Source organism: Octopus bimaculoides, chromosome 26 (assembly GCF_001194135.2).
Source record: "Octopus bimaculoides isolate UCB-OBI-ISO-001 chromosome 26, ASM119413v2, whole genome shotgun sequence".
In the NCBI taxonomy this organism is placed as follows: domain Eukaryota; kingdom Metazoa; phylum Mollusca; class Cephalopoda; order Octopoda; family Octopodidae; genus Octopus; species Octopus bimaculoides.
Genome location: NC_069006.1, coordinates 4,298,526 through 4,319,285, shown reverse-complemented (window position 1 = coordinate 4,319,285; position 20,760 = coordinate 4,298,526). Strand labels below are relative to the sequence as shown.

Here is a 20,760-nt window from a genome sequence, read left to right as displayed (position 1 = left end):
AAAAAATTAAAATTAAATTTGAAACAAATAAATAAATACATAAACGAATAAGAAAAAAAAGTAAACAAAATAAAAAAGCAAACAAATTTCCGTCTCCCGTCACCGATCAAGATGGCGTCGGCTTGTGTGCTACAGTGGGCTCCCGACTCTTTGTATAACACAGCCATATCAGCTACCGTGGCCAACTATAGTGTGTTTAGGAAGGACATTCAGAACCTGACGGAGAGTGTGCAGTTTGATATATTTTACAAGGTAGACATGTTTTGCTTACAGCTTTGCAAACACGACACACACACACACACACACACATATATACATACATACATACACATATACAGTGTACATTTCCTCTGATCAATTTCTCTCTCTATATATATGTATATATATTATCTATCTATCGATACGATATTATTAAATACTCATACATTTAAAAATTTTACTTCATATTACTGATCTATTCCTCATAAGGTTGTAGATGTATTGACAAGTATAGTTAGCTACATCTATCTATCTATCTCTCTCTCTATATATATATATATATACATATGTATGAATGTGTATAATCTTCGTTAGTGTATATGTGTGTGTGTATTTTTGCATGCATTCATGTATAACGATGCACTTACATGTATTCTTGTGGTTGTTCCGTATCTGCATCGGTATATATGTATGTAGGTGTGTATCTGCATGTATGTTCATATATATTGTCGTGGATGCTTAGGTGTGTATGTTTATATATCAGTTCCATCCCTGATTTGTATATGCGACAAATATTTGTAGTTTTATCAATTTAGTTAGTGACTATCATAAACATACAATGTTTCCCCCCCACCTTCTCGGTTTATTTATAGCATGAATGAATTTATGCGAATATCAAATATTCTATATATTATTTGCAAATATCCATTTAAACTACACCTATGTAATATGCATGTGATTATACACCTATGTATATGTATATTAGTTAAATGTTTATATTGAGTATATACCCTATATATAAGCTTGTATATAATTGCTGTATGTATATACTTATATATATATGTGTCTGTGTGGTCTATATATAAACAACGAATATTTTAGGAAGCAGCCTCTATAGAACAACTTAGATGATAGTTGATCCTTAAGATGCATATGTAACCTGCGTATTACACACACACACAGGTGTGCTTCGATAAGTATTTTACATGTTTATAATAATCATCTACAAGTTTACCTCTAACAAGGCGTGTTGTGTTTGTGGCACATAAAGGTTGTAGATGTGTGTGTGGATATTGTTGATTTATTTATACCTTGTGTTTGTGTCAAAAACCCTTATTAGGAAACGGCTGTATGGGAATTTGTATACACTCACAGGTATACGTTATACATCCATGTGTATACCTGAGTATATTTATGTGTACGTTGGCAACAAATCTCCACTAGTATCTTACAAGTCCCATGGATCGGTTTGTACCAATGTAGTCAAGTATCTCAAGTAGAAATAAGTTTGTCTATTTTTTATGTAGCACCGTGTGTGTATTCTTTAGGCTGTTTGTCGGTCTCTCCCGAACCATTTTTTATTTCTTATATATGCTCCATTTGAAATGAAACAGTCGTAGTTTTCTGTCTCCGTCTCCATCTATTTCTCCATATATCATTTATTTCCCGGCATTCTTTCGGTATGCCCCTCAGAAGCGTCAAGATTCATTGACGTTTCTGAGAGGCATACCGAAAGAATGCCTATTTCCCTCTCTGGTCGATAAATTCCATCTCAATCTCCTGTTTCTTCAGCATGCCATTCTCTTATTTCATTGCTTCACCCTTCTCTCTCTGGAGCCTTAGCACAGTGGCGTGATTTTAGATGGAGGAATGTATACCACCCGAGGTAGCCGTTGAGTTTCCCCTCCCTGGGGGCCCTTCAGATCTATATAAACTTATAGAGCAAACCTAAAAGTGCTGACCCATAAAAACGTCACTATGCTACACCTTTGCATCCATTTCTTGGCTTGCTAGATATCGCAGCGAAATCTCCCTCAGTATACCAAAGAAAATAAGTGGGGTGGGGCGGAGGAACGTTCGATAATGTAGTTAGATGCTTGATGCCTAAATTATAGATGTGGTGGACATGGCTAGCAGACCACCTTTTATCACAACTCTGCTCAATCCCTACTGACCAATTTGGGGTAGGGGTAGACAACATCAACAACATCCCTCTTTTCCATCTGCAACTCACAACTTGAGGGGAACTAAGACTACATACGGAATAATATATCGCCTGGCAAACTACCAATTTAGCCATCTTGTGCTTCTTGAAGAAGAAAAAAAAAAAAAATCAATAATTTCTTAAATTGATACCAGAACATCAATTTATAAGTTGATATTTATTTTATTAACCCTGGGGGGTAAAAATAAAGTTGAGGAGAGTGATGAAGCACCTGGAATATATTAGAATTTGAGCTGGCACAGGATAAGCTTGTTTCCCAGGGTTCAATCCTGCTGTGTGGTACTTTAGGCAAGTGTCATCTACTGTAGCCCCTTGATGAACAAAACCATCTTGAGTGGATTTTGAAAATAGAAACTGTTTGCATGGGTTGGACAGCTCAACATGAACTAACAAGCCAGAGGGCTGTGCCAGGCTCCAGTCTCTGTTTTGGCATGGTTTCAACTGCTGGAGACCCTTAACACCAAACCACTTTACAGAGTCTACTGGCTTGATTACTCAAGTTTTCACATCGTCTCCTTTGATATAGTCACCCTGCGCAGCAATACATTGGTCCCAGCATTCCTTCCACTTTTGGAATCCAGCCCTGGAAGTAATTTTTCGTGAGTCAAGGACTTTGTGCAATTCACTCTGGATCTTGACAACAGTGTTAAAACAGCGACCTTTGAGCAGCATTTTCATCTTGGGGAAGAGATGGAAGTCCGCAAGTGCTAAATCTGGTGAATAGGGTGGGTGTGGAAGTGATTCCATGTTGTTTTTGGCGAGAGACTCACAAGTGAGGAGAACTCTGAAGAATCCAATTTTTTTCGCTCCCCAGATCCAGTCACTTTCGCTGAATGTCCTATCCTCCCTCAAATGCTTCAAAATGTCATAATAGAACTCCCGATTGATAGTCTGGCCCTGGGGGAATGAATTCTCAATGCACAACATCACATTTTCTAGGTGATGCTCATGGCAGGTCCTCCAGATCGCTCATCATCTTCCAGGGATGTTCTTCTGCTTTTGAAGCGCCCATTCCACTTGAAACATTGTGTACGACCCATTGCCTCATCATTATAAGCTTTCCAAAGCATACTCAATGTCTCTGTAGCAGACTTCCCAAGTTTAATGCAAAATTTCACGTTGGCTCTTTGTTCCTGTCCATGACAAAATTGCAGACTACAGCATAGATGTGATGACAAGAACACACATTTCACAGCTTGTGAAGTAAATGTAGTGATGTCACTCGGCACACTGCCTCATGGTCACTGCTAGCTCTCACTGTGCACAAAACTTTGCTGCCATCTGTTGGCATGCTACAGAACTAGTCCAGGAACTTTTTGATACCCTCTCGTATATATGTATGTATGTATATGTTTATGTTCACGTACCCTTGTCTTGACAACATGTGTTGATTGTAAATAAGCATCACTATCATATAAGCAATGATGTTTGTTTCCAGTCTTCCATGAAAAGCATGTTTGACCATGGCGGAAAAATATTATCTTGCTTTGGAAAGAGGTGAGGGTTAGCAACTGGAAGGGCATCCTGTTGCAGAAAATTTTGCCTCAACAAATTCTGCCTGATCCCTACAATCATGGAAATGTGGACATTACACAATGATGATAATAAGATACTCCTCACCTTTAAATTTGTAGCTTTATGCTAATCATCATCATCATCATCATTTAATGTCCATTGTCCATGCTGGCATGGGTTGGATGGTTTGACTGGGCTGGTACACTGGAAGGCTGTGCCAGGCTCCAGTCTGATTTGGCATGGTTTTTCTACGGCTGGATGCCCTTCCTAATGCCAACCACTCCGAGAGTGTAATGGGTGCTTTTACATGCCAACAGCACGGGTGCCATTTGTGTGACACCGGGGTGCTTTTACATTCCACTGGCACGGGTGCCAATTTGCACGACACCGGTATCTGCCACAACTGTGATTTTGCTCAGCTTGATGAGTCTTCTTCTCAAGCACGACATAATGCCAAAGGTCTTGATTATTGTAAGAAATTATTAATATTAAATAGACTGGTTGAACGTGGTGAGATGGCTGAATCATTACTGTGCTGGGCAAAATGCTTAGCAGCATTTCATCCATCTTTACATTCTGAGTTCAAATTCCATCGAGGTCGGCTTTGCCTTTCATCTGTTCAGGGTTGATAAAATAAGTACCAGTTGAGCACTGGGGTCAGTGTTGTTATCGACTAGCCACCTCCCGCAATGTTACTGGTCTTGTGGCAAAATCTGAAATAGGGTCCTGGATGGCAGAATTAGCGGAGCGTCAGTCAAAGTGTCCTAAATTCTTTGCCGTATTTAGTTCTTTTTATGTTTTCGATTTCAAATCCACCTGCGGCCAACTTTGCATTCTTAATCCAACTGGATTGGATTAAGAAAATCCACTCAAATACTGAGGTTAATCTTTTTTTACTTGTTTCAGTCATTGGACTGTGGCCAAGCTGGAGCACATTCTTCGATGGTATAGTAAAAAAAAAATCAACCTAGAGCTCTTTTTCTGTTAAAGTCTAGTACTTATTCTATTGGTCTGTTTTGCTGAACTGCTAAGTTACAGGGAAGTTCAACATCAGTTGCCAAGTAGTAGTGAGGAACAAACCCAAACCCTTTCTCTCTCTCTCTCTCACACACACACACACACACCTTATATACATATATGGCAGGTTTCCATGCAGTTTCCATATACCAGATTCACTCGCAAGGTATTGGTCAGCCTCGGGCTGTAATAGAAGACACTTGCCTAAGATGCTGTGCAGTGGGACTGAACCCGAAACCCTATGGTTGCCAAACGAGCTTCTTAACAACACAGCCATGCTGTGATGAATAATTAGGAAAATAAAAGTTGACCAATTAGCAGAGTCGTTAATTAGTGTATTCAATAGACTGTCTAACAGTATTTGACTGCCCATCATTTCAGGAGTTAGTAAATGTGTACAAATCAAGGGTTGTAAATTGGAGTAACATAAGAGTGCCATATGGTATACCTTGTGGTGTTCACTCTAGACACTTTGTATTCCGACAGCAACATCTAGGATGATGACTCTGGTACCAGGTTGTATCAGACTCTAAAACAGTAATTCTCAACCAGGGTCCATATGGCCCTTGTAGGTCCATATAAGATTTTGTTAAAATTTGTCAGCAATAAATTGGTTATACCTCTCTCTCTCTCTCTCTCTCTCTCGTGTCATGGCATATTCATGCCGTTGACGAATCGTGGCTTGTTACTCCTCCATTTATTTTCATCTCTTGCAGCATCACCCAGGTCCTTTCTCGCTCTGCATGTTCATTCTCTTCTTCATCTTCAGTCTCTGCCTTCCACTTGCTCTTCTTCCCACCAGCTCAGTCTCCACCATGTAACGCTCTATTCCGTGATACTTCTACAACACCCAAAGTATTTTAACAATTTTTTCATACAATTCCTAATAATATTTAATTATAAAAATATAATATGACTTTTTAAACGTTGAATGGTTGTTTAAAAAGTAATCAAACGAACCGTAGGGAAAAAATAGTTGAGAACCATTGACCTAAAGTGACAGCCTTTCTCTTGGACAATACACCCATTCTGTCCCCTCAAGCATTCTCCACATCTCATTCCCCTAACATCCAGTCCTCCATCACTCCTCTATCTACAGTACTACTCTACAACTGTGATCACTCGGGAGTCAGTACACATGCCCTCTCCTATGAACCTTTTCAATCCCTTGATCTCATTATTCTCCCTTCTTGTCCCTATTTTCACTAGTCATCTCTTTTCTATGCCTACAGTTATCTCTCCCTTCTACAGTGCTCCATATTAACACCTCACATACGTACTACCATTCTCAGTGCCCTCTCATAACCATCATCATGCTCACTATAGCCACCCTTATGTACCCCTACGTCTCTCTTTCCACCATTCACAGACCTCGTGCATCACCCCTTCATTCCTACACCTTTTGATCCATCTTTCTTCCTGAGCCACTTCTGCCTCTCTCATCTTACCCACCTCTTCATACTGATATTTCCCATCTCTGCTCCTCCACCCTTGTTCATCACCTCTACCCCATTCCTAACCATCTGTTACTCTCCCCTCACATTATGAAAGCACCCACTCTCTTTTTCTCTGTATGCTCACCTTCTTGTACCTTGAGAGTTTGTTCTGACACCCCATTACTACCATTTTTATCTTCTCATCTATTCCCTCCAACCCTTATATAATGTGGGGTGCCATTTATAGCAAGTCACCTACACTTGTCCCTCTGTTGTAATTTAGCCTCTCAGTACCTCGGGGGTTTTCAAACTTTTTGACTTGCGGACCCCTTTATATTTCAGGCTTTACCTTAGGGACCTCCTTATAAACGCTTATGAAATTTATACATAAATATTTGCTTAAAATAACATTTTTACATTTATTTATTTAACAGTATTTAACAAATAGGTTTATTGTCAATTAAAAGATTTCGATTAAAAAACATATATAAAATCAAATTGCCCATAAAAAGTATTTGCTGTCTACGGACCCCCTGTGGTCCGCGAACCACAGTTTAAAAACCCCTGCAGTACCTGGTTTAAAACCACCCTCTCCACTTTGTCATGGGACTTTTTCCTGTTCTTTTTCTGGCTTACAATTCACTTAATGGCCTCACTAGTGCCAGTAGCATAAAAAAAAAAAAATGCACCCAGTAAACTCTGTAAAGTGGTTGATGTTAAGAATGGCATCCAATCGTAGAAACCAAGCCAAAGCTGACATCGGAGCTCAAAGCAGCCCTGAGGTTTGCTGGATCCGGTGAAACCATCCGATCTGTGTCAGTACAAAAAATGGAGGTAGGATTAGGTTGTTGGTGACTATTAGTAGTCATCCATAACTGTCAGCCTTTCACAACAAAATCCTTGCCCAGGCCTGCAGCTACAGGATCAATCCTGACTGGTCTTTAGAAAATGTCTTTCTTCTTCACTATTTATTCCCATTTTGATCTCTGTTTTATGAAGCATGGCTGTGTGGTAAGAAGCTTATTTCCCAAGCACATGGTTCTGGGTTCAGTCCACTGCATGGTAAGTTAGGCAAATGTCTTCTACTATAGCCTTGGGCTGACCAAAGCATTATGAGTGGATTTGATATACGGAAACTGAAAGAAGCCTGTCGTATATGTTTGTGTGTGTGTGTGTTTGTCCCTCAGTATCTCTTGACAACAGGTGTTGGTATGTTCATCTCCCTGTAACTTAGCAGTTTGGCAAAAGAGACTGACAGACCAAGTTCCAGGCTTAACGAAAGATCATTACCAGGGTCAGTTCATTCAACTAAAACTTCAAGGCGGTGCCCCAGCATGGCCATGCTCTAATGAATGAAACAAGTAAAAGATGAAGGAGTATATTATTTAGTGCGAGGCAGTCTTTAATAAAGTATATCTCTGCTGGAATGTGATTGTTTCTGCTGGGTCATGGAATATTTTGTTTGGGTTTAACCCTTAAGTGGTTCCTGATTCAGCAAATCTGTTGATCAAAGCACTGGATGTTGCTGCCTTTCAGCAAAGTTGCTGCATCACTTCCTTTTCCCTAGAAGTGTTATGTATTGAGAAAACAATTCCTCCATTTTCAACTAGAATTAATGTGTTTTCATACTTATTGGGTGCAGGTGTGGCTGTGTGGTAAGAAGTTTGCTTCCCAACCACATGGTTCCAGGTTCAGTTCCACTGCATGGTACTTTTCAAAAGTGTCTTATACTATAGCCCTGGGCCGACTGAAGTCTTGTGAGTGGATTTGGTAGACAGAAACTGAAAGAAGTCCACCATGTGTGTGTGTGTGTGTGCCTGTGTTTGTCCCCTTCCCTTTCCCACTGCTTGACAACCAGTGCTGGTGTGTTTATTGCTTATGTCCCTATAACTTAGTCTCACATTGTCTTTACGTCCTGGGTTCAAATGCTGCCAAAGTTATTTTTGTTGCTCGTACTTTCAAGGTCAAGAAAATCAAGTCCCAGTCAATTACTGGGGTTATACAATTGACTTCTCCCCCCCACCCGCACCCCCCAATCTCCTCAAAATGAGAAAGAATCATTATTTGTAGTGTTGTGGACAAAAAGGCTTCGTGGTATTTCTTTTGGCTCTTTACATTCTGAGTTCAAATTCTGCTGAGGGCAACTTTACCTTCCATCCTTTCAGGGTCAATGAAATAAGTACCAGCCAAGTACTGGAGTTGTGTGATTGTCTTGCCCCCTCCCCTCAAAATAACTAGCTTTGTACCTAAATTGGAATTGGAAAATGTTGTGTTTTCCTTTTTTATCTTTGAAAAAGATTTTCTAGAACAAGAACCCACAAAAATAAGGACGATGAGGGGTTTGAGCCCTTAGACTTGCAAATGACTGAGTGTTGTTTATGCCTTCCTCAAGTTCCTCTTCTTTCCACTAGGTTGGAGTCTTTGCCTCATCATCGAAATGTATCCTTATTGTGTCTTATCCATAAGTATTTCCATGGTTATTACTCTGAACTTTCTGCTCTCGTACCTTCTGTCAACACCTTTTAAACATGTCACCCATTTCTCGTCCCAACTGCATCATTTCTCTGTCGAGTTTCCTCTTAGTCATAACTCCTTTTGCTTTGATAGTTTCCTTCCTCAAACTGGAACTCCTGACCATTGCCTTGCTTTCCTCTGCTTTACAATATTCAGTCCTCTAAGCTTTTTGGCGATCTACATCTTTTGAATTAGTAGACCCCCTTCTTTTCCTTCTTTGCGGTCCCTTACACTATAGTGGCCTCAAGCCTTGATCACAATAAAATTGTATATAAAAAGAAAAAAATCATTAGTGAGTGGAGCGTTTCTAACTGGAAATGGTAGGTGTGGCATGGAATTCGTTCATCTAGGTTGTAGGACCAACATCTCTCATTTTAGTACTGCTTCGATAATTAATCAACTATGTGGCTAATGATTTTACTTATTATGGTAATTTCTTACTTTGGCAACGGAATAGAAATTTTTGGCAGAGGAAATGCATACTTAATTCTTTTGTTACCCTTGTATTTCTGTTGAAATGCGTTGCCTTCGTTCCAGTTGATTTTGGAAATAGGGAAGAATTTATTGAAATAACTGTCATTATTAACCTGGGGTTTGGAACACAAATTGACATGAAATTTTGATGGAAGCTTTTAGTTGAGATCACTTTAACTTATTTGTTACATTTTTAAAACCCAGTTGTCTACACCTTTATAGGAGTTATTTGCTAGCCCCTTGTACAAATCTCTTCCCCTTCCCCCTTCAATATCCCCCCCCCCTAACACTGACTACTTTCTTGCTCGCTTCATTACCACCCCCCTCACAACAATAGAGCTATTCCTCTCCTCATATTCTACCCCAGTGGTTTTCAATTGGTGTTCATATGGCTCTTGATGGTCCATATAAGATTTTGGGGGCCCCATGTAGCAAAATAGTAAACTGGGGATCAACAATAGTTTTTTGAGGGACCCTGAAAAACTTTTTCTTTAGATGTATGTATTGCAAGAAACAGCTAGGTTTCTTTCTCTAGCATTTTACATAGTTCAACCTATATAAGTTAATGTGGGGAAAACAAAATAGTAATTTTGAAAGAAGTGTCTATGAAACTAGTTTTTAAATATTGAAGTGGAGTGGGTGTTCCACCAAAATGAAACAGTAATCAAGGGCATTCATAGGTAAAAAAATGGTGGAGATCCCCTGCTCTACCTGTTCTCATAATCTTGCATAAACTCATCTCTCACTCCCTCTCTTATTTTCCTTTCATTTGTTGTGCCTCTCTCTCTCTCTCCTTTCGTTAGTAGTGCCCCCTCCTCTCTCTCTCTCTCTCTTTCTCTCTCTCCTTAGGCTCTTTACTCATGCAAGCTGCAAGGTAACCTTACTGGTATTGGTGACACAAGAACAGCACCCAGTACACTCTGTAAAGTGGTTGGTCTCAGAAAGTGCATTCATCCCTAGAAACCCTGCCAAAACTGAGACACTGAAGCATGATGCAATCTTCTGACTCATCAGATCCTGTTAAATGAGCCAACCATGCTTAGAATGGAAAGCAGACGTAAAAATGATGTTGGCGATGATCTCATTTATTATAGGATAAAGGGATTAACATGTTGTTTTTGCTGTTTCCTTTATCATTTTATGTTATTTTTCAGTTGTCAGCTGTTTTGTGTTTCACGCTAAACCTTCACAAACTGGTTTCTGTTTAAATTCTGTGTATTGTCTTCGATATATTTATTCTCAGGTGGTCTTTACTCCTTTTACTACCATAATTCTGTGGAAATACGCTGTTCTTATTTCAATTAATTTTCAAACTAACAAAGAAATCAGTAAAATAATTTTGTCATTATTAAACTGGTTTGGAACATGAATTAGCATGAAATCAACGTATTTATGTATGTATGTATATAAATATTTGTGTGAGGGTCTGTCTGTTTGTCTTTTCTTGTCTTGATGTCAGGCTGCAGTTGTAAATGATTGTCACTGTCATACAAGCAGTGTTGTTCCTTTCCAATATTCTAAGAAAACATGCCTGGCCATGGAGCAATATTACTTTGCTTGAAAGCAGGTGAGGGTTGGCAAGAGGAGGAGTATCTGGCTACATAAGATCTGCCTCAACAAACTTTGTCTGACCCATACAAGCATGGAAAACTGTACACTCACATATACACACACACACATATGTTAATATACACCTATATACTTACATACACATACAACACATATATCATCATCATCATCATTTAATGTTTGTTTTCCATGCTGGCATAGATTGGATGGCTTGTCAGGAACTGGTAAAACCAGTCTGTTTTGGCTTGGTTTCTACAGCTGGATGCTCTTCATAATGCCAACCACTTTACAGAGTGTCTTGGGTGCTTTTTACATGGCACCAGCATGTGTCCTTTCTACATGGCACTGGCATAGGTGCATTTTATATGGCACCAGCACAGACACTTTTACACGGTACCAGCATGGGTGCTTTTTACATGGCACCAGCTGTTTATATTTGTTATTCCCCCCCCCCCACCTCTGCCAACTCAGGTTCAATTTCCAGTGGGAATCCCTTCACATATGTTGCTAATGCCATTCACAAAGATACAGATATGATTTTTTTTCCCTAAAAATTGTTATGTGATAGTATGAGAATGGTAAAAGGCGGTGAGCTGGCAGAAACATTAACGCGACGTGCTAAATGCTTAGCGCTATTTCGTCAGCCGCTACGTTCTGAGTTCGAATTCCACCGAGGTCGACTTTGCCTTTCATCCTTTCGGGGTCGATTAAATAAGTACCAGTTATGCACTGGGGTCGATATAATCGACTTGATCCGTTTGTCTGTCCTTATTTGTCCGCTCTGTGTGTAGCCCCTTGTGGGCAGTAAAGAAATAAGAATGGTAAAAGTAGTGTTAGAAGGAATGATATACCTTTTAGTATTTACATTTGTCCTATGTGCTTGATCCTGAGCCAATAACCAATTCAGTCAGCCTTAAATCTACCCCAAAATATGTAGGACCTTGTTAAAATTCATCAGTATTCTTTATTTTTTTTCCTTTTTTCTCACAGCTTTATATGAAAGGAAATTTATATACGCTCGGAACGGATTTGGCAGAAATTGATAATTTTGCTAAAATATTAAAAGTCCTTGACAAAAGGTAAGTGTCTGACTTACGTCTTCATTCTTTTACCTGTCTATTATTACCTTACCCCACCTCTTGACCTTATTCTTTCATGTTACCCTTTGTTGCTTTGGTGGTGTTTTACAATCTTCCTTTTCTCCCTTGTTTCTGATCATTGTCATCAGAGACACGAGGTTATTGTTATTGTTTGATGTCTGCTTTTTCCTGCCTACATGGGTCAGGCAGGGAATACTGAGGCAGAACTTCTAGAGGGGGATGCTCTTCCTGTCGCCAACCCCCATCTATTTCCAAGTAAGGTAATAATTCCCCATGGCCAGGCTTATTTTTCTCATAGAAGACTGGAAACAAACAACCTCGCTTGCATGACAGTGATGTTCATTTACAATCATCATGTGATGTCTAGACGAGGACGGATTGACACACACACGGGGGGACACATGGACACACACACACACACGATGGCCTTCTTTCTGTTTCCTGTTTACCAAATCCACTCACAAGGCACTTGTCAGTCTGGGGCTTCTATAAGTAGAAGATCCTTACCCAAAGTGCTGTGCAGTGGGATTGAACCCAACACCGAAGGGTTGGGAAGCAAGCTTCTTAACCACACAGCCACACCAGCATCTATTGATGATGCTTGCTATCTCAAACAAACATGATTAATATTTGAAAAAAATTTGGTGTCTGTAATATAATAAAAATAATAATTGTTACTTTAGTTAGCTCTGTAGGCTAATAATAAATATCTTTTATTGCAAAAAGCTGTTACATAAAACAGAAGCAATATTCGATTGAAATAGCCATCTATGTATCATAATTAATGTAATTATGATACATAGATGATACATGGGTCAGGAAAAAGTAAATTTATTGGAGATAGTATCTTTTAGTGTATTGTTTTAAAAACATTGGCTTGACACATAAAAATAGCTTTATTTTCCTCATCTCACTGGATCTTCAATTCTATTTCTATTTATTTAACCTTCAGCACAGATAATAATAATTAATTAAATAATAATTAATGAACTGTTTTGTTACTATATTTCTGTTGAAACACACTGCTTTTGTTTCAGTTAATTTTGAAAATGATGAAGAGTTTATAAAAATAACTCGGTCGTTATTAAGCTGGTGTTCGGGACATAAATTAACATGACTTTTCAATGGGAAGTTTTAATTGAGATCACTTTAAAACAGGAACGTTTGCATTGTAGAACCAAGTGGAGTCTCAGATGCTTTCGTATCACAGGGGTTAATCAATGCTGAAACACAACATAATATCAACTGCTTAGCATTCAGATGACTCTATTAAATGTAATGCTTATTTATTCACAATTATTATTTTGTGAATTATCTTTTATCTTTTTACCATTTACTTGTTTCAGTCATTGGACTGTGGCCATGCTGGGGCACCGTCTTCGAGGATTTTTAGTCAAACGACTCAACCCCAGTACTTTTTCTTTTTTTAAGCTTGCTTGATCTCCTCTGCCGAACTGCTATGTTACAGGGGCATAAGCACACCAGCATGGGTTGTCAAGTGGTGGCGGGGAACACAGAGAAAGGCACACACACACACACACAGGCATAGGTGTAGCTGTGTAGTAAGAAGCTTGCTTCCTAACCACGTGGTTCTGGGTTCAGTCCCACTGCGTGGCAACTTGGACAAGTGTCTTCTGCTACATCCTTGGGCCAACCGAAGCCTTGTGAAAAGATTTGGTAGATGGAAACTGAAAGAGGTCTGTTATGTGTGTGTGTGTGTGTGTGTGTGTGTGTGTGTGTGTGTGTGTGTGTGTGTGTGTGTGTGTGTGTGTGCCTGCCTGCCTGCCTGCCTGCCTCAAGCACCGAAAAGTACTGTTGCCAAACCAGGCTGAATGTCCAGTCAGCCGAGCCAAATCATTTCTTTCACTGCTTCTTCCAACTGATAAAGTTTCTTTGCTTTCTTTTGAGTCTCACTGCTACAATTAGTTTCCAGGCAACTCTTGCTGTATTCTTTTTTCCATGTGAAATGTGTCAGTAATTTTGCTTTGTAAAGCATCCAGTCCACATTGTGAAGTGGTTGGCATCTGGAAGGGCATCTAGCTGTAAAAACTATGCCAAAACTGACCTCACATGTGCTGGTACCATGTGAAAAGCACTCAGTCCACTCTACAGAGTGGTTGGTGTTAGGAAGGGCTTCCAGCTGTAAAAACCCTGCCAAAACAGATACAGTAGCCTGGGGTAGTCTTCTACTTGTCTGGCTCCTGTCAAACTGTCCAACCCATGCCAGCATGGAAGGCAGACGTTAAATGATGATGATGAGGAGGATTGATCTCCAGTGTACTGTGAAGTCAAAAAGAATAGAGGTCAGAACAGAAAGGGTATGATTCAAGGGAGATTTGGTTTATGTTTCTGCCAGATTGAGCAACTGCTTTGAGGTGATCTCAGAAAATAAATGATGGGTTAGTTGTACTACGGGCGATTGCAGATCGAATTGGAAGTGCATTCAGATTACTTATTTATTCACATGGTTTTGAATTAATCATGCATTAACTTGTAGCTTTTGAGATTTTGAGGACATTTTTGTCTATTTTTAGAATGGCATTGTAGGGTAGGTGTGAGAGGCCAGATCTGGCCGGTTTGAACATAAAACAAGTAAAATAATGGATGTGGCCAGTTTCAATGCCAACGGGTTAAGATAGGGAAATAGTCAGAAGAAATGCAAGAGGCAGACTTGACAATATGGACAGAAGGACTGAGATGATAATGATGATGATGATGATGATGGTAGTTGTGGTAGTGGTGATGATGATGACGATGATGGCTGTGGCAATTGTTATGATGATGATTATATATTTTGTTTTATTTTCTCGTGAATAGGTGTCTGCTGCACCATTGTTTTCAAGCACTTATTGACCACGGGGCCCAGGTGAACGAGATCCTTGCCAATGAGTTTTGTAAACGCTACCAACTTTCAGGCCATCTGAATGAGAACGAGAGGAACAAAGCCATCCAACTTGGCACTGCACTCGGTGAGACAATGGAGTTTCTTACGAAAAAAACAAATTGTTCTGATTCTGTCTTTTACAGTCCATTGTTACAGAACTCCCTCCTCCTCACTTTGTCTTTTCCTCCCCCGTCACTCCCTTCTTCTTTCCTTATCTCCCACCGTCCCCATCTCTCCCTTCCCTGTCTCTCCCTCTCCCATCTCTCATCCCTCCATCTCTTCCCACTCCCTCCTGATCCCCCCTCTTTTCCCTTTCTTTCTCTCTATAGAAATAACTATATTGAATGCTTAATTAAAATTTCCAAATAATTTATTTGTCTCTTAATTTCAGCGAGTTTCTTCAATGAATCTGGTTGGTTCTTCAGCAGTGAGAGAGTTTACCACACATGTCGGCTACTTTGTGACCAAGACAAAACCTACAGTGGACTATGTAAATTGTTAGAGTGTAATGTCAGGTAAGAACTGCCATTAAAAGAGCTCTTCTAATTCTTGCTAAAATCAGGAAGGCCAGCTGATATCCATCATCATCATTTAACGTCTGTCTTCCATGCTGGTATGGTTTGACAGGAGTTGGTAAGTATTGTGTTGATAGACATTAACATACCTGTGTGCTTAAAAAATGGACTTATCGGAACTCTTATGAAGAATAATGTTTATCATTGATGATGACAGAGGGTGTTTTGGGGTCTTGTGCAGCAGTGGTAGAAATATGTTGTGTGAAGACATTACTTTACCTCTGCTTTGTTAAAGCATATATCCAGACTTAACCCTTTCATTACTGTATTTATTTTGAGATGCTTTGTGTTTCTTTCAATTACTTTAAATATAACAAAGAATTTAGTAAAATAACTTCGTTATTATTAAGCTAATATTAGGAACATAAACTATGACTTAGGTTTGGTGGAAGATTTTAATTCAAAACTTAAGAAAACAAGACATTTGTACTCAGAGCCAGAGCTGGCTTCAGCCGGGTTGCTAACGAAAGGGTGAAGGATATAAAAGTAAGCTTGGGGACTGTGCCAAGTTCCTCTGTATGTTTTGGTATGGTTTCTACAGCTGGATGCTCTCCCTAATGCCAACCACTTAACAGAGTCTGAGTGGGTACTTTTTATGTGGCACTAGCATTGGTGAAGTCTGCTTTGGCATGGATTTTATGGCTGGATGCCCTTCCTAATGCCAGTCATTTTACAGAGTGGACTGGATCCTTTTTATGTTGCACTAGCACTTGCAAGGTCTGCTTTCACATGGTTTGTACGGCTGAATGTCCTTCCAAATGCTCCCCCACTACTCCTGCTCGTGATCAGAGATGCACATATCGTCAGCCACCAAGGGACATGCTCAACTGGTTAAAGTCAAACAACTGACAAGCAAATCTGTGGTATTGAGCAGAATATTTGCTGTAGCCCATCTTTTATACCAAGACAAAACAATGTACATTATTGTTATTATTCTTTCTCTTTATTTCTTTGTTTCTACCAGATTACTTCATGTACAGAATTCCAGTTGTAAATATAGAGAAGCCAATGAAACCTTCAAAGAGACATTTAAGATATTGAATATATTGAACCAGGCCAATATATCCGTGAATAAGGCCATGTTGTATGGTGAATGTTGTGGTTTATTTTTTGCAGAAAGTCAGTATGATCAGGTAAGCATGTTAAGGGGGAAATAACTCAAAACAGGACTTTGTCAAATTTTAGTGGGGGTTTTCATTGCCTTCTCTCTCTCTCTTCCTTACTATTTACTCTCTCACTACTCCTCATGTTCATGAATGATAATCCCAATCACTTCTATCACTTTTCTCATCTGTTGTCTTTCCTCCTCTCATCATGCCTGTTTCTTCCTCCCTCTCATGTTTCTTCCTCTCTCACTCCAGCCACTCTTTCCCTCCCTCTCATTTGAGTGACTCTTTCTCTCCCTTTCTCTCTATCTAAGACAAAAATACTTCCTTTCGCCCTGTTGCACTCAGCTGGACACTTCTCTCTCTCTCTCTCTCACACAGACATGCACACACTTCTTGTGACACCACACACACACACACACACACTTCTTGTGACACCACACACATCTAGTCACACAACTCACGCCTCTCCTCACTCCCCTCTCTATTTCTTTCTCTCCTCCTCTTATCTCACCTTCTTTATCACTCCACCCTTTAACACTGCCCCTCAGGTTTCAATTCTCTCTCTCTCTCCCTTTTATCCTTTCCTCACTTTTCACTTCTATCTCCCCATATACCCGAAATCAGCAGTTCTCAACTGGGGTCGATACAAAATTTTCAAGGTCCACTCAAGTAAAATAGTAAATTGGGATTCTACAATAATTTATTAAGGGCTCATAAAAAAATTTTGCCTTAGATGGATCTATTGTAAATTTCCTTCTCTAATATTTTGCACAGTTCAACCTACACAAATTAATGTCATTATCATCATCATCCTTTAACATCCATTTTCCAAGCTGGCATGGGTTGGAGAGTTTGACCAGAGCTGGCAAGCTAGAGAGCTGCCCTAGACTCCAGTCTGATTTGGCTTGGATGCCCTTCCTAATGCCAACCACTTTGTAGTGTGTGCTGGGTGCTTTTAATGTGGCACCAGCGTGAGCACTTTCACACAGTGCTGGCAGGAGTTCCTTTTACATAGCGCCAGCACAGGGCTGTTACAGGCCAAATCCCCTTCACCAGGGGATGCAGCTGTAACACTTTTGCTGTGGAGGACAGGTTTTCTTGAGTTCAGCGAAGTGCCAAGGTATATCGGTCCTTTGTCGTCTTGTCTGAAAAACAAAATAGGGTGGCATGGGATGAGGAGGGACGAGGAGCATGTTCTGAGGAGGGTGATTGCGTTTGATGTAAATGGAGCGCGAAAGCAAGGTAGACCGAGGAAAAGGTGGAGGAGAAGATTGGGAGGGTTGGTTTGAGAAAGGAAGACTCCCAGAACCGAACGAGATGGTGTGAGGGCGGTTGCTGTGGCATTGAGGCAGATCCAGCCACACCCATTAACGGACAAAACCTGGATTTAAAATACTGAATGAGTGGTTATGGGGATCCACCAGGCTAAAGTAGTTAGCAGAAGGGTCTATTGGTAAAAAAAAAACTGGTGGAGAACCAGTGCCCTAAACAAATATCTTCACCAACCCAACTGAGGCGAACCAGGTGCTGCTGTTGCTGTCCTCTTACTTCCCTTAGTGTGGATCTTCCTTGTGAGGAGATAAGATTGTGACGTGCGTGAGGAAATGGAATGGAGATTGTGTGGGTCTCATTCCCTGACTTTCATGGCTTCTTTCTGTCTATTGATTCTGTTTTCTCTCCTTGTGACAGGCGTATAAATATTGCAATCTAGCTGTTCAACAACTCACACCAGTTTTATCACCGAGGGTAAGTGGCTTTCTACATTCACTTCTGTTTATCTTTTACTGGTTTCAGTCATTGGACTGTGACCATGCTGGGGCACCACTTTGAAGGGTCAAACTATTTGACCCAAGTCCTTATTTTTTTAATAGTCTTGTGCTTATTCTATTAGTTTCTTTGACAAAAACTCCCAAGGTATGGGGAATTAACAGATCAATACTGTTTATTAAATGGTGGGTTTGGTGTGCAGCAAATACAAACACTCCCACACATGACAGGATTCCTCACAGTTTCTGCCTACCAAATTCACTCACAAGGATATTGACCAACCCTGAGGCTTTAGGAGAAGGCACTTGCTCATGGTGCCTTGCTATAGGACTGAACCTGAAAACATGTGGCTGTAAAGCACACACAGTTTCCATCTATCAAATTCACTCACAAAACATTTGATTCAGGGCTATAACAGAAGACACTTGCCCAAAGTGCTGTGCAGTGGGACTGAAGCTGAAACCACATGACCACAAAGCAAGCTTCTTAACTACACATGCACACACATATGTACACATATAAGAAAGCTTCCACACAATTTCCTATTTGCTTTTGTTACATTTATTCAAATCACAAAGAATTCCTCTCAACACATGGCTGTGATGCTCCCCCACTACTCCTGCTCATCATCAGAGATGCACATATTGTCAGCCAGTAAGGGACAAGTGGTTAAGGCCAAGTAACTGACAAGCAGATCTGTGGTATTGAGCAAAATATTTGCTATAACCATATTTCTGCTTCAGCAAATCAGTGCTGAAATGTAATGGAAAAATAGGTCAGTTTCAAAATGTTGTTCAGGTTACAAAAGTGAAGTTTGAAGAGAATAGTAGTCATATCATTTGATTTCTAGGTAGAAGCAAATGGAAAATAACACTCACTGACCAAAGACACACAAAACAATTTTTTTTACACAGTGTAATTGATGTAAAACAAAGGTTTTTTAAAATGTTTTTATATCCCTGTATTTAACAAATTTTCCTCTTTCTTTTCCTAGACGATAATTGATGTTCTCCGTCAATGTGCCAAGGTAAGGACAAAACGGTTTTTTTCTTTTTCATTTCTCTCTCTTTCAGTTCTTAACAGTGGTGAATTGGTAGAATTGAAACTACCCATCCTCTGATCCACTGACCACATCCTCTCGTGTGCTCCGTTTCTCGTAGCTTGGAGAGTTTGTTCTGGTCCGCCATCACCACTGTCTTAATCTTCTTCCTAGCTACTACTTGTGACCTTTATATAATGTAAGTCTCTATAGTATTACTCTACAGATGTGAAAACTGGAAAGTGACAAACAGTGGACGGCTTCCAATTCACATACTTAAGAGCAATACTTGACATCGAGTGGCTGCAAAGAGTCTGAAATGTCACAAGAGGCAGCAATGGCCATCAACAGAACCAGTGACAAAACATGACACAAACGCTTGAACTGGATTGGACATATCCTCAGACAAAATCGAGAAAGCAATTGTATGGTGGCACTGAAGTAGGAGACTGAGGTGAAAAAAGCAGCAGGGTACCCTAAAACTACATGGTGAAGGACCACTGACGAGGGAAGGAGCTGAAGGTGGAGAAGCTAGAATGAGACCAGAACAGTAGCAGAAAACGGCTGGACGGATAGATCCTGTTGTGGCCTTATGTATTTGATGGTATGGAGAGAACTGACTGTGGTTGTCCCTCTATCGTACTTCAGCTTCCTCTCGGTTCCTGGCACAAAGCCACCATTCTGTCCTCAATGCCCGACTCCCTTAGTTTGGGGAGTGTTTTTCCTTCTCTGTTCTTTGTCTTTGTGTTGCAAGTTGCATGGCAACACCACTCGTGCCAGTTCCACCTTCAAAGCACCCAATACACTCTGTAAAGTGGCTGGCATTAGGAATGGTATCCAGCTGTTGAAACCATGCCAAAGCTGAACCTTGACATGGCACTGAAGCTTGCTGGATCCTGTCAAGCTATCCTTTAAAGTACAGAGTGAGTAGAAGTGAGTTGAGACAGGAATTGGGAGTGTGCATGGGTGGAGTTTTGTAAGTGTAGAAGGGGCAGGGGTCAAGTGATTGGAGAATAGAGAAAGGGAAGGTAGGTAAAAACTGAAAAGATTAGGTAGGGTTGACTCATCCTTGTACCTTTTTTTTTTGCTTGTTTTTCATCTTTTAGCTTCTTGTTTTTTTTTTTATATTGTTTCCTTTATGAGTATTACTCTTCCTTTTGTCTACTTCAGTGGTTCTTAATTGGGGTTCATATGACCCTTAGGGGTCCATATAAGATTTTGTTCTTAAAATTTATCTGCTTATACTTTTACAATACAGAAAATATTTTAAAAGGCAGCGAGCTGGCAGAAACGTTAACATGCCGGGTGAAATGCTTAACGGTATTTCGTCTGCCGCTACGTTCTGAGTTTAAATTCCGCCGAGGTCGACTTTGCCTTTCATCCTTTCGGGGGTCGATTAAATAAATACCAGTTACGTACTGGGGATCAATATAATCGACTTAATCCATTTGTCTGTCCTTGTTTGTCCCCTCTGTGTGTAGCCACTTGTGGGCAGTAAAGAAATAAGAAAATATTTTAAAAGGCAGCGAGCTGGCAGAAACGTTAACATGCCGGGTGA

At 40.1% G+C, this 20,760-nt stretch overlaps 1 protein-coding gene across 1 annotated transcript in view; it reads left to right on the top strand.

Moving 5' to 3' along the window:
* The first annotated feature begins 49 nt into the window (after positions 1–49).
* LOC106883965 (amyloid protein-binding protein 2) overlaps positions 50–20,760 on the top strand; it is a 39,006-nt gene continuing 18,295 nt past the window's right edge. Inside the window, exons 1-7 of the mRNA XM_052976885.1 lie at positions 50–252; positions 11,719–11,807; positions 14,646–14,797; positions 15,104–15,227; positions 16,252–16,420; positions 18,086–18,142; positions 19,158–19,190. Of these exons, the coding sequence (XP_052832845.1) occupies positions 112–252; positions 11,719–11,807; positions 14,646–14,797; positions 15,104–15,227; positions 16,252–16,420; positions 18,086–18,142; positions 19,158–19,190 (765 nt within the window). The 5' untranslated portion in view covers positions 50–111. The remainder of the gene's footprint in view (positions 253–11,718; positions 11,808–14,645; positions 14,798–15,103; positions 15,228–16,251; positions 16,421–18,085; positions 18,143–19,157; positions 19,191–20,760) is intronic.